This window comes from Bubalus bubalis, chromosome 12 (genome assembly GCF_019923935.1).
Source record: "Bubalus bubalis isolate 160015118507 breed Murrah chromosome 12, NDDB_SH_1, whole genome shotgun sequence".
NCBI classification, from domain to species: Eukaryota; Metazoa; Chordata; class Mammalia; order Artiodactyla; family Bovidae; genus Bubalus; species Bubalus bubalis.
This window is the reverse complement of record NC_059168.1, coordinates 5,938,198-5,951,111: the sequence shown is the minus strand read 5'-3', so window position 1 is coordinate 5,951,111 and position 12,914 is coordinate 5,938,198. Positions and strand designations below refer to the sequence as shown.

The 12,914-nt window shown below is 47.9% G+C and overlaps 1 protein-coding gene across 5 annotated transcripts in view; it reads left to right on the top strand.

Annotated features, from left to right (window-relative positions):
• TBC1D8 (TBC1 domain family member 8) overlaps positions 1–12,914 on the top strand; it is a 139,735-nt gene that overhangs the window by 93,356 nt on the left and 33,465 nt on the right. For all 5 annotated transcript variants that reach the window (XM_044925669.1, XM_044925667.1, XM_006071934.3 and 2 more), the window contains 4 exons: positions 5,465–5,672; positions 9,021–9,215; positions 10,128–10,295; positions 11,567–11,717. In XM_044925669.1, coding sequence (XP_044781604.1) covers positions 5,465–5,672; positions 9,021–9,215; positions 10,128–10,295; positions 11,567–11,717 — 722 coding nt within the window. The remainder of the gene's footprint in view (positions 1–5,464; positions 5,673–9,020; positions 9,216–10,127; positions 10,296–11,566; positions 11,718–12,914) is intronic.

Here is a 12,914-nt window from a genome sequence, read left to right as displayed (position 1 = left end):
CACTCTTTTTAGATGGCTGAGTAATATTCCATTGTGTACACACCACATCTTTATCTGCTCATCTGCTGGTGGACACCTAGGCTGTTTCCATGTCTTGGAAATTGTAAATAGCACTGTTCTGAACATTGGAGAGCATGTATCTTTTCAAATTACTGCTTCTATTTTTGGGGGGATACATATCCAGGAGTGGAATTGTTGCTCAGTCTCTAGGTCATTTCCGACTCTTTGTGACCCCATGCCAGGCTTCCCTGTTCCTCACTATCTCCCAGAGTTTGCTCAGACTCACGTCCATTGAGTTGGTGATGCCATCCAACCATGTCATCCTCTGTCATCCCCTTTTCCTCATGCCCTCAATCTTTCCCAGCATCAGGGTCTTTTCCAGTGAGTTGGCTCTTCACATCAAACGGCTAAAGCACTGGAGCTTCAGCTTCAGCTTCAATCCCTCCAATGAATATTCAAGGTTCATTTCCTTTAGGATTGATCGGTTTGATCTCCTTGCTGTCCAAGGGACTCTCAAGGGTCTTCTCCAGCACCACAATTTGAAAGCATCAGCGCTTCGACGCTCAGCCTTCTTTATGGTCCAACTCTTACATCCATACATGAGTACTGGAAAAACCATCGCTTTGACTATACAGACCTTTGCAAGCAAAGTGATATTTGCTTTTTAATATGCTGTCTAGGTTTGTCACAAGTTTTCTTCCAAGAAGCAAATGTCTTAATTTCATGGCTGTAGTCATCATCCGCAATGATTTTGGAGCCCAAGAAAATGAAGTCTGTCACTTTTCTATTTTTTCCCCATCTATTTGCCATGAAGTGATGGGACCAGATGCCATGATCTTAGTGGAATTACTCGGTTATATGATCTTTTAGTTTTCTGAGGAACTTCCATACCCCCATAGTGTCTGCACCAATTTCCATTCCCACCAACAATGTAAAGGTTTCCCTTTTTTTTTTTTTTTCACATCCTCACCAACATTTACTATTATTTGTGTCTTTTTGACGATGACTCTTATGACCTGTGCCCACTGATATCACGTTGTAGTTTTGATGTGCATTTTCCTCATCATTAGTGATCATCTTAACCATTTTTAAGCCTGTGGTTCAGTGGTATTATTAGTAAGTACATGCATGTTGCTGTGTACTTATCACCACCATTCATCTTTAGAGATCTCATCTTTCAAAATCGAACTCTGTCCACGTTAAACACTGACTCCCCACCCATCCCCAAGTCCCTGGCACCCACTCTTCTACTTTCTGTCTCTGTGATCTGCCTCCTCTAGTGAAATCCTGAAGAATTTGTTTGTGGTGTGTGTGTGTGAGAGACTGTTTTACTTTACTTTGCCTGATGTCCTCAAGGTTCATCCACCCTGTAGATGGTCAGAATCTCCTTCCTTTTTAAGACTGAATAACAACACTCCATTGTACGTATGTACTGCGTTTTGCTTACTCAGTGGATACTGAGTTCCTTCTCCCTTTGGCTGTTCTGAATAACGTTGCTGTGAATATGGGTGTGCAAATACCTCTTTAAGACTCTGCATTCAGTTCTTTTGGACACACGCCCACCAGTAGAATTATTGGATCATATTGTAATTCTAGTTTAATTCTTTTAGGAGCCACTCCTCATTAAAAGTTTTTGAAAAACATTCATCTATTTTTAACACTGCTATTATTCCTTAAGGGCTTCCCTGAGGCCTCAGTGGTACAGATTCTGCCTGCCAATGCAGGAGACGCAGGTTTGATCCCTGGGTCAGGAAGATCCGCTGGAGAAGGGAATGGCTATCCACTCCAGTATTCTGCCTGGAGAATCCATGGACGGAGGAGCCTGGCCGGCTGCAGTGTCTGCTGTCTTCTTTGAACACTGAGGGCATTTGGGGGAGTGTGTGTCTTTTTAATTAGTGGTGTCTGAATGGCAGCAGTGTCTCAGAGTTTCCATGTGTTCAGAAAGGATTCAAAGAGCCTTCCTGCCATGTGTATGTTGTAAATTGATCGCTTTTGAAAACAAAAGTGGAGTTTCGGGTAAAGTCCCACTGAATTTCACTTGGTGTTGTGTCATTTCTGATAATCTGAGGGTCCTTTGTGGAGGCTGGATGCTGCTCACCCCTCTTATGAAAGGGGACCCTTTGGTCTTCTGACTCCCAGCCCCTAGCTCCTCTGTGTACCTCTGGCCCCAGGCTTCCCATCACTGTGTCCGCTCTGTCTCAGGGCCCAGAAGACAACCCAGTACAGAGGGTCGTCTCTCTCCCGTATCATCTTTCTCCTGTATTTCTTTAGTTGTCTCTATATAATTTGATACCTGAGTGTTTTTAGTCCAGCTTACAAAGATCTGTTAAAAATGAAGAAAGCCATCTCTGTTGTATGCATTGTTCAGGAGCTCATGGAGGGTTTCCCTGGTGGTCCAGTGGCTAAGACTGTGCTGCCAATGCCGGGGGCCTGGGTTCGATCCCTGATCAGGGAACTAGATCCCACATACCGCAACTAAGAGTCCCATGCCTCAACCAAAGATCCTGCCTGCGGCAGTGAAGATTGAAGATCCTGCGTGATGCAGCCAAGACCTGGTGCAGCCAAATCAGTAAATGTGAACAGAAAGAAAAGCACTCATGGGAACCACCAAGGAGAGCCTTGGCGTCTTTCACCACGTTTGCACACAGACAGGGGAAACCAGCTTATAGCTGAAGTGCTCTGGTCTGTCCACGGGTTTGGGATCGCAGGTGATTCTTCACACATTTCCTGGTGTACGACTGTACTTCCAGGGGTGGCATTTTTAATTTGGGGTAGAAATGAGCAAAGGAAAAGAAAATGGAAGGCCTGTGGCACTTAGGACCCTTTGGGAAACATCATCTATTTTGGAACAAAACTCATCTGTGTTGAGAATCTTCCAGAAACAGGTGAATTCCACCAGATTGTCAGCCCCACCCCCAAGTTCTGGAAACTTGTAGAAAGGAGAGGAGAGAAAGGGCACAGAGGACCCCAGCGATGGCCAGTGGTGGGTTTGCCTGGCCCTCGGGTATCTGGGGCCCCAAGGTGAATGTCAGGGTCTTGGTACATGGCGTATTTTGCCGGTCACTGCACTTGAGTGACTTCCTCCAAAAGTGAAAGGCATGTCGTGCCCGCCGGCTCCTGGCAGGTTCTCACTTGCAGCTCTCTGTCCTGGAGACGTCAGCCTGTGGACGTAAACAGGTAATGACTCAGTCAACTTGACATCCTGCCAGGACAGCCCAGGTTGAACTTGAGGAAAACAGGCTCTTCTTGCTCAGGGCACAGTGTGGGGCTGGAATGCTCCTCCCCCTTTTGTGGATGTAGCTTTATTTCCGTTCCCAGATACTGGCTTTGAAAGGTGTCCTTAGGGTCGGATTACGGGTTAGTCATGATTGCTGCTCGGGTGCTCCCCTGGGACTTTGGGGCACAGAGCAGAGGGAGCCCAGACATCCTAGGTGAGCAGGGAGGAGGGGATGGGGCTGACAGGACTCTACAGAGGAAGGCCTGACCCTCCCGATGCAGGTGCAGGATCCAGGGGGCCAGCGGGGCAAGGCCTGGGAGGGGGCTTCCCAGAGGGCGGGAATGAGGAACAGATTGATTGGCCCTGACACTTCAACCAGGAAATATCAATTCTGAAGATGTAAAGGATGGGGTGAGATGAGGATAGCCCACTGTTTAGGGGGACCTCACACAATTCATCTCAGGAGAGAGCTTTGGGGCCCCTGAAGCCAGTAGCTGTGTGCAGGCTCCTTGGGCGGCTGGCCTCTGCTTTTCACTGGCACTTTAAGGTTCTATCTCTAGATCTTTTTTTTTTATTTTTAATTTTGATTTTATATTAGATACTTCCCTGATGGCTCAGCGGTAAAGAACAAGCCTGCTCAGTTCAGGAGACAAGAGACATGGGTTTGATCCCTGGGTCGGGAAGATCCCCTGGAGGAAGGCATAGCAACCCACTCGTCTTCTTGCCTGGAGAATCCCATGGACAGAGGAGCCTGGCGGGCTGCAGTCCATGGGGTCACAGAGAGTCGGACACGACCGAAGTGGTTAGCACAAGCACAATAGTTGGTTAACAGTGCTGTGTTAGTTTTAGGTATCAGATCAGATCAGTCGCTCAGTCGTGTCCAACTCTTTGCGACCCCATGAATCGCAGCACGCCAGGCCTCTCTGTCCATCACCAACTCCTGGAGTTCACTGAGACTCACAGCAGAGTGATTCAGTTACCCATATACGTATATCCATTCTTTCTAAGATTCTTCTTCCGTATAGATTATCAGAGTATTGAGAAGAGTTCCTTATGCTATACAGTCGGTCCTGTGATTACCTGTTTTACATATAGCACTGTGTGTGTGTGTCAGTCCTGAACTTCTAATTTACCCCTACCCTGCCTCTCCCCTTTGGTAACCGTAAGTGTGTTTTCTAAGCCTGTGAGTCTGTTTTGTAAATAATTCATTTGTATAATTTTTTACATCCCACAAATCAGTGATAGATATGGTATTTGTCTTTCTCTGTCTTACTTCATTTAATATGATAATCTCTGTATGTCCATCCCTGTTGCTGCACATGGCATTATTTCATTCTTTTTTTTAATGTATGAGTAATATTCTGCTGTATGTATGATACATACCACATCTTCTTTATCCGTTCAACTGTGGATGGACATTCAGGTTGCTTCCATGTCCTGGCTCTTATAAACAGGGCTGCGATGAACACGGGTATGCGTATCTTTTCGAGTTACCATTTCCTCCTGCTATATGCCCAGAAGTGGGATTTCAGGGTCATATGGTAGCTCTGTTTTTAGTTTTTTAAAAAATTTAGTTATTTTTAATTGAAGGATAATTGCTTTGCAGTATTGTGTTGGTTTCTATCAAACATCAGCATATTTTTAGTTTTTTAAGGAACCTCCACACTGTTCTCCATAGAGGCTGCAACAATTTACATTTCCACCAACAGAGTAGGAGAGTTCATACTAGATTCTTACACATTTGCTTTGTGATAATTCATGGTGTTACTCAAACCAGGAAGGCAGACTTGCCCTGGTCTGTGTTTGCTGCATCACCTCTGCAGAGGTGACTTGTTCGGCCTTTGCTTCTCACTCCAAAGGTTGGCTGTGGGGTGGGGAGGGGGCTGGAGAGGGGCAGGAACTGGGGGCCTAGCACCTTTCTGCATCACCTTCTATATCAGGTTGTGCCAGGGGTTTAAAAGTGTTTTTATTTATAATCTACCATGGACAGAGGAGCCTGGTAGGCTGCAGTCCATGAGGTTGCTAAGAGTCGGGCACGACTGAGCGACTTCACTTTCACTTTTCACTTTCATGAATTGGAGAAGGAAATGGCAACCCACTCCAGTGTTCTTGCCTGGAGAATCCAGGGGCGGGGAAGTCTGGTGGGCTGCCGTCTATGGGGTCGAACAGAGTCGGACACGACTGAAGCGACTTAGCAGTGAGTTCAGTCACCATGTCTGCCTCTCTCCCTTCTCCCTCCTTTGCCAGGGACCTGGAAGCTAGGGCACAAAATGAGTTCTTCCGGGCCTTCTTCAGGCTGCCAAGGCGGGAGAAGCTGCACGCCGTCCTGGACTGTTCCCTCTGGACCCCGTTCAGCCGCTGTCACACCGCCGGGCAGATGTTCACCTCCGACAGTTACATCTGCTTTGCCAGCAAGGAGGCCGGCTGCTGCAAAGTCATCCTGCCGCTCAGAGAGGTAGACCTGCTGTCCTCCCATGGGGCGGGGGGCGGGGGGGCCGTGGTTGCTAGGAGACAGAGGGGATGGATGCTCACAGGGCAAGGCTCTGCCTCTGAGGATGGGCAAGTCTAGAGGGATGCTTGGCCTGAGTTGACCAGGGGCCCCTGCTTTTTTCTGTTGTTGCCTGGCAACCTGAAATTTGCATAGATGTGAATGGTGAGAACAGGCACCCTGGCCTCCACATTATTGATAAAGCTCTTATTAAAATGTTCATGCCTAGCAATGAAAGCTTTTCCAACAGCCCTTAGGAAGGAGTCCTCCCTTTCACCCACCAGGAGGGAAGAGAAAAAAGTGACCTATTAAAAAATCACCTTTTGAAAAGAAATGTCAAGTTGCTTCGTTTGTATATCCTTCTAGAATTTTACATAAAAATTTAGAAAAATGCTTCTCTTCCTGGTGGCTCAGATGGTAAAGAATCCGCCTGCAATGCAAGAAACACGGGTTCAATCCCTGAGTCAGAACCATCCCTGGAGAAGGGAATGGCTACCTTCTCCAGTATTCTTGCCCGAAGAATCCCATGGACAGAGGAGCCTGATGAGCTACAGTCCGTGGGGTTGCAAAGAGTCTGACACGACTGAGCAACTAACACTGTCACTTTCCAGCTATAAAATTCCAGAGTTCTCTTCTTGGAAGCGGAGTCTGCTTTGAGATCTGCTGAGCCTCAGTCCTGTGGTTTTGGGGCATGTCTGTAGTGACAGGACCCACAGCTCTGTCAAATGTCAAGACTTCCAAACTCTTGCTGTTATAATGTACAGACTAAGCAGTATTCAGAAAAACTCAATTTTTTCATTCATGTGATTGACCACCATTTTTCTGCAGCAGATGACTTCATTTTACAAATGCCCTTAGAACAGAGCAAGAATTCCTTATATAGTTATTTTTTAAATTATATATGTATAATGTGAAGTCAAGTAGGCCTTAGGAAGCATCACTACGAACAAAGCTAGTGGAGGAGATGTAATTCCATTTGAGCTATTTCAAATCCTAAACGATGATGCTTTGAAAGTGCTGCACTCAGTATGCCAGCAAATGGGAAAGGTCAGTTTTCATCCCAATCCCAAAGAAAGGCAATGCCAAAGAATGCTCAAACTACTGCACAATTGCACTCATCTCACACACTAGCAAAGTAATCTCAAAATTCTCCAAGCCAGGCTTCAACAGTTCGTGAACCGTGAACTTCCAGATGTTCAAACTGGTTCTTAGAAAAGGCAGAGGAACCAGAGATCAAATTGCCAACATCCGCTGGATCATGGAAAATGGAAGAGAGTTCCAGAAAAACATCTATTTCTGCTTTATTGACTATGCCAAAGCCTTTGACAGTGTGGATCACCACAAACTGTGGAAAATTCTTAAAGAGAAGGGAATACCAGACCATCTGACCTGCCTCTTGAGAAACCTATATGCAGGTCAGGAAGCAACAGTTAGAACTAGACATGGAACAACAGACCAGTTCCAAATAGGAAAAGGAGTACATCACGGCTGTATATTGTCACCCTGCTTATTTAACTTATATACAGAGTACATCATGAGAAATGCTGGGTTGGATGAAGCATAAGCTGGAATCAAGATTGCCGGGAGAGTTATCAATAACCTCAGATATGCAGATGACACCACCCTTATGCCAGAAAGCGAAGAAGAACTAAAGAGCCTCTAGATGAAAGTAAAAGAGGAGAGTGAAAAAGTTGGCTTAAAGCTCAACATTCAAAAAACTAAGATCATGGAATCTGGTCCCATCACTTCATGGGAAATAGATGGGGAAACAGTGGAAACAGTGGCTGACTATTTGGGGGGGCTCCAAAATCACTGCAGATAGTGACTGCAGCCATGAAATTAAAAGATGCTTACTCCTTGGAAGGAAAGTTATGACCAACATAGGCAGCATATTAAAAAGGAGAGACATTACTTTGCCAACAAAGGTCCATCTAGTCAAGGCTATGGTTTTAGTCATGTATGGATGTAAGAGCTGGATTATAAAGAAAGCTGAGCACTGAAGAGTTGATGCTTTTGAGTTGTGGTGTTGGAGAAGACTCTTGAGAGTCCCTTGGACTGCAAGGAGATCCAACCAGTCCATCCTAAAGGAAATCAGTCCTGAATATTCATTGGAAGGACTGGTGCTGAAGCTGAAACTCCAATACTTTGGCCCCCTGATGCAAAGAGTTGACTCATTGGAAAAGACCCTGATGCTGGGAGGGATTGGGGGCAGGAGGAGAAGGGGACAACAGAGGATGAGATAGTTGGATGGCATCACCGACTCAATGGACATGAGTTTGAGTAATCTCTGGGAGTTGGTGATAGGCAGGGAGGCCTGGCATGCTGCAGTCCATGGGGTCACAAAGAGTCGGACATGACTGAGCAACTGAACTGAACATACACATACATACCATTTTAACTATTTTTAAGTGTTATGGTTCAGTGGTATTAAGTATATTCACATTTTGTGCAACCATCACCAGAATTTTTTCATCTTTCCAAACTGACACCCTGTCCCCATTAAACAATAGCACCCCAAATCCCCCTCCTTCAGCCCCAGGCATCCACCACCGTCCTTTCTGCCTCTATGAATCCTGACTCCCCTGTGCTCAGTCATGTCCAACTCTTTGTGACCCTATGGACTATAGCCCGCCAGGTTCCTGTGACCGTGGAATTCTCTAGCCAAGAATATTGGAGTAGGTTGCCATTTCCTCCTCCAGGGAATCTTCCTGACCTAAGGATCATATCTGCATCTCTTATGTCTCCTGCATTGGCAGGTGGATTCCTTACCACTGAGGTACCTGGGAAGCCCTGACCCCTGTAGGTCTCTTGTATCAGTGAAATCCTACAAAATTTGTCATTTTGTGACTGGCTGTATCACTTAGCAGAACATCCTCAAGGTGAATCCATATTGCAGCACCTGTCAGAATATCCATCCTTTCTGGGACTTCCTGGGTCCAGTGGTTAAGAATCTGCCTGTCAGTGCAGGGGACACAGGTTCAAGCCCTGGTCAGGGAACTAAGATCTTGTATGCAACACGGTTTGGCAAAAAAAAAAAAAAAGAATATCCATCCCTTTTAAGACTGAATAATGTCGTACTGTGTGTAGACCCATGTTTTGGTTTTGTTCTCATCTGTTAATCCAGCCAGGGGTACTTGAATTACTCCCACTTTGGGCTGTTGTAAATACACCACATCCCATACTTTCTAACTTTGTACTGGTTCCTTATTGCAGTTATTGGGTTTGTCCTTCTCTCTCTGTTTCCTGAATCTGCAATTGAACTCCTGCCCCTCTTCTCTCTTGCTTTGCCTCTGTGCGCGTGACTGTCTGCAACAGGTTGTGAGCATTGAGAAAATGGAGGACACGAGTCTGCTGCCAAACCCCATCATCGTCAGCATCCGGAGCAAGATGGCCTTCCAGTTCATTGAGCTCAGAGATCGTGACAGCCTGGTGGAGGGTCTGCTGGCGAGACTGAAGCTGGTGCATGCCGACCACCCTGTGCACTATGACACCACCCTGGATGAGGAGCTGGTATGATCCCTGGAGACAGCAGGAGTCTGTAAACGGAAAATCCCTTTTTTTCCCCCAGCACCTCTAGGGCAGGTGTCTTCAAAGGGGAGTGCATGTAACGATGACCCACTTGGGTACCAGAAAAACGTCAGTGATGCTGGACCTGGGTAGCAGACAATCTGATATCATCTTTAATGAGCTGGGTGTCCTGAGTGGGTATGGCAGGGTTAGAGGGGGTTGAAGGGGACTCACTCACAGGTTGGAGGGGCTAATGGGGCTCACAGGTTAGAGGGGTTGATGGGGTACACTCAGGTGTCAGGGATCAACAGGCCATCTTCTCAGAGGTTGGAGGGTTTGGGGAATCAACACACAGGTGAGTGGACACCCTCTTTATTAGAGAGGTCGGTGCTCTCATCCCCCTGAGGTTGGAGGGGATGATGTTATAGTATTTGGGGGCAGATGTAAGTTGCCCAAAGAGATGATTCAGTGTCTTTAAGATTGGACAGCTGCCACAGGAGATCCAGGTCTGCTGGACCTAGTCCCTGATTCTTTCACACCCGTCCTCCTTGTTTCCGGACCTCTTTTCATCTGAGTAGTGACAGGAGGAAAGGAGAGGAAGTCTCTCAGTTCCCTAGAGCCGCTCTCTACAGACGCCCATCCTCAGGTCTAGATGCTGAGGGTGCGATGTTTCCTTCCTGGTCCCGCGTGGGGCCATATTCTGTGAGCCAGGGAGCAGCGGTGCTGGGAAAGCCCCGTGGACCATGCTCCTTCCTGAGGATCATCTCCGTTGGGTCTAGTGTTAGACTGCCTTTCTCGTAAGTCCCAAGCAGATAGGCATGTTTATTATACTCACATATCCAAAGACAAAGACTGCCCCGTAACTAAAGCAGTGACTTTCTCTTTTTGTCATTCTTTTTTTTCCTTCCCATGCAGACCTCACCCGTGTTTCATTCAACAAGCTTGTGCAGTGGCAACCACAGGTTTGGGGGTCTTGAGATGGTGTCTTCGCAAAATAGCGAGGAAAGGGAGAAAGAAATGAGCCCACGGATGCACCCCGAGGCTTTCCGGCAGTCGGGCAGCCAGAGCCCGGACTCGAGATTGGTGAGTGACGTGGCTCCACCCTCGCACATGGAGGTGGTGGGGCGTGGCTTCCAGGCCCCTCCTGGGGTGGGCCTGACACAGGTTACTAGGCAACCCTGGGCACCTCATTGGCAAAAAGTGGAAGAGGGCAGAGATGCCAGTGGCCTGCACGCTTCCGGGTGGGTGGAGGATGTGGGACGTTGGGGGGCAGTGACTTTCCACCTGCCCTTCAGGCCGCATCTATCCGTGCTCTCCTTGTGGGGTTTCCAGGTGCAGAACAAGTCTGGTTCCTTTTATCCAGTGGCGTCAGCGGGACTCCTGGTACAGCGCTTCTTTTTTGGCCCCTGGCTGTTTTCTAGTTTTACTAAACTAAAAATACCTTGGTTACACTCGTGATTGTTTTCTCCTCTTCAGGGAGACTCTGTGGGCAGTGCTTGAGTGGTAAATAGACTAGAAGCCGAGCTATGAGATGGTGCCCTGGCAGGAGGCACGCTGTGTGGGCACCGCCAGTACCAGGGTGGCTGTGAACAGGATATCTGCCCCTCAGCCGCTTAATGTCTCATGTATCATGGATTGTTAGCTTTACTTATTCAGGGTGCAGCCTTCTGATGTGCTGTTCAGAGATGCTCACTGAATGCTCATTGTTTCAACAAATAAGAATATTGACTATATGTGTACACCTCTCCCATGACTGGAGAATACAGATTATTAAGAGCATATATAAACTTCTTGTTTAAAAGGCATGGAAACATTCCTGCCAGCTAGGAATTCTAAAGAATTTTCAAAATTCATAGTTTGAAAAGATTTCCAGTTGCCTAGAGACATGGTCTCTTTCTCATCTCTGCTACTGAGAACGATGTCATTTTTTTTCCAGTTGGCAATTTTTCCTCTGGCTGTCAGGAAGTTCCAGGCAAATCATGAGAGCCCCTGGCTCCCCTCTGCGCTCTGAGCTGACCTGTTTAAGAAACTGGTTTGGCATGGACATCCTGAGAGGCTTCCCCACCCCTGCCCCGCCCGCCATCGGCTTTGTGTTCCCATAGCAGTTCGGATGAGCACACTCTTACTATCTACTTTGCCAAGGAAATGGCATTTTATTCACGTCAGGTCTCCCACGGGACTCTGAATTCCTGAAGGGCTGGTGACCTTTACATCCCGCATGCTGCTGGACATTCAGAGGTGTCTGCCCAGTGAATTGCCTGGCACAAGTGGGTCCTCTCTCAGCTGAGGGAGCACCCTCTGTGACGGGCTGTGGACGGTGCCTCTTCGTACGCTGAGTGTGTTTCTGCTTCCAGTCCAGGGAACAGATCAAGGTGAGCCTCTGGAACGACCACTTCGCGGAGTACGGCAGGACAGTGTGCATGTTCCGCACAGAGAAGATCCGGAAGCTGGTGGCCATGGGGATCCCTGAGTGCCTGCGCGGCAGACTCTGGCTTCTTTTCTCAGGTGAGGGTTTCCGGGGTCTCCAGGCCCAGCTTTTATTTATGGAGCAGACACAGGACAGAGGCCTGACCTGAGTAGGGGGGGTAGGGAGTGTGTGTGTGCGTGTGTGCTTGTGCATGTGTGTGCGCGCATGCAGACGGGTCCTCTCGGCCTGTGACATGCCCGGCTGGGGCCTTGGGACCTTCCTGTGTGGACTGTGGGCCAGGCTGCGGCAACCTCTGGGCTGTGGGGTCCCTGGTCAGCGTGAAGTCTGGCAGAGGGATCGCCTCCCCTTCAGCCGTGATTTTATGAGTCTCTTCATCGTCCTTAGAATTCTGTTCAGAACGCCCTGGACATGCAGTGTCTAGATGTCTAGAGACCTGAAAACGTCTTCAAAAGTCGTTCACTTGTGTGCTTTACATAACTCCCTCTGGGGACACGTCCTCCTGGTGCCCCCGCTGCGGGGAATGCACACAGAGCCTGCCCGCATCTTCCTCCTGCTTCGCTGGATCTGGGACTCTCCCTCTGCTGCTTTGGGGTGTCTCTTATCTGACGCTCGCCGGTGGCTGGGCTGAGCCTGGGGCCCAGGTCTCCAGAGGCGCCTTCTGTGAGCCGTGTGGCGCCACTCGGTGAAGGAACGGGGCTGACCAGCAGGAAGGGAGGGCCCTGCGGTCCAGGGTGTGACTGCTGCTCCTTTCGAGGTGCTGGGGGGATAGCGGCCAGGGCTCCACTTTCCTCAGAGACCCTTCTGGGAGCCTTACGGGCCTCCTCGTGTGCTCCACAGAACATGTGCTCCATAGCTTTTTTAAAAATTAATTTGTACCTTATTTTTGGTTGTACTGAGTCTTCGTTGGTGCACACAGGCTTTCTCTTGTGGCAGATAGGCCACATACATCTGTTACTGAGGAATACAACTGATTGTAAGTATATTAGTATAAAGCTATTTTTAGTATGAGCTCTTCTCCCCCTCTATCTGTAAGGTTATTCTTAGAAAAGCCATATTACTTCATTTTTCCTTTGTTTTTTGTTTTTAGCAGAAGTGAAGTTCCTTTTGGTCATGTGTGGTCTTAACTATTTTGTGTTGCTTAGATTGTGAGATCCCACTGAGGTCCTCCGGCAGGACAGGCCCCTCCCCATGTGGACTCTCTCCCAGAAATCAGCCCCCCTTGAAATGTTATTTTTTTTTAAAAATTTTTTATATTGGAGAAGAGCCAATTAACA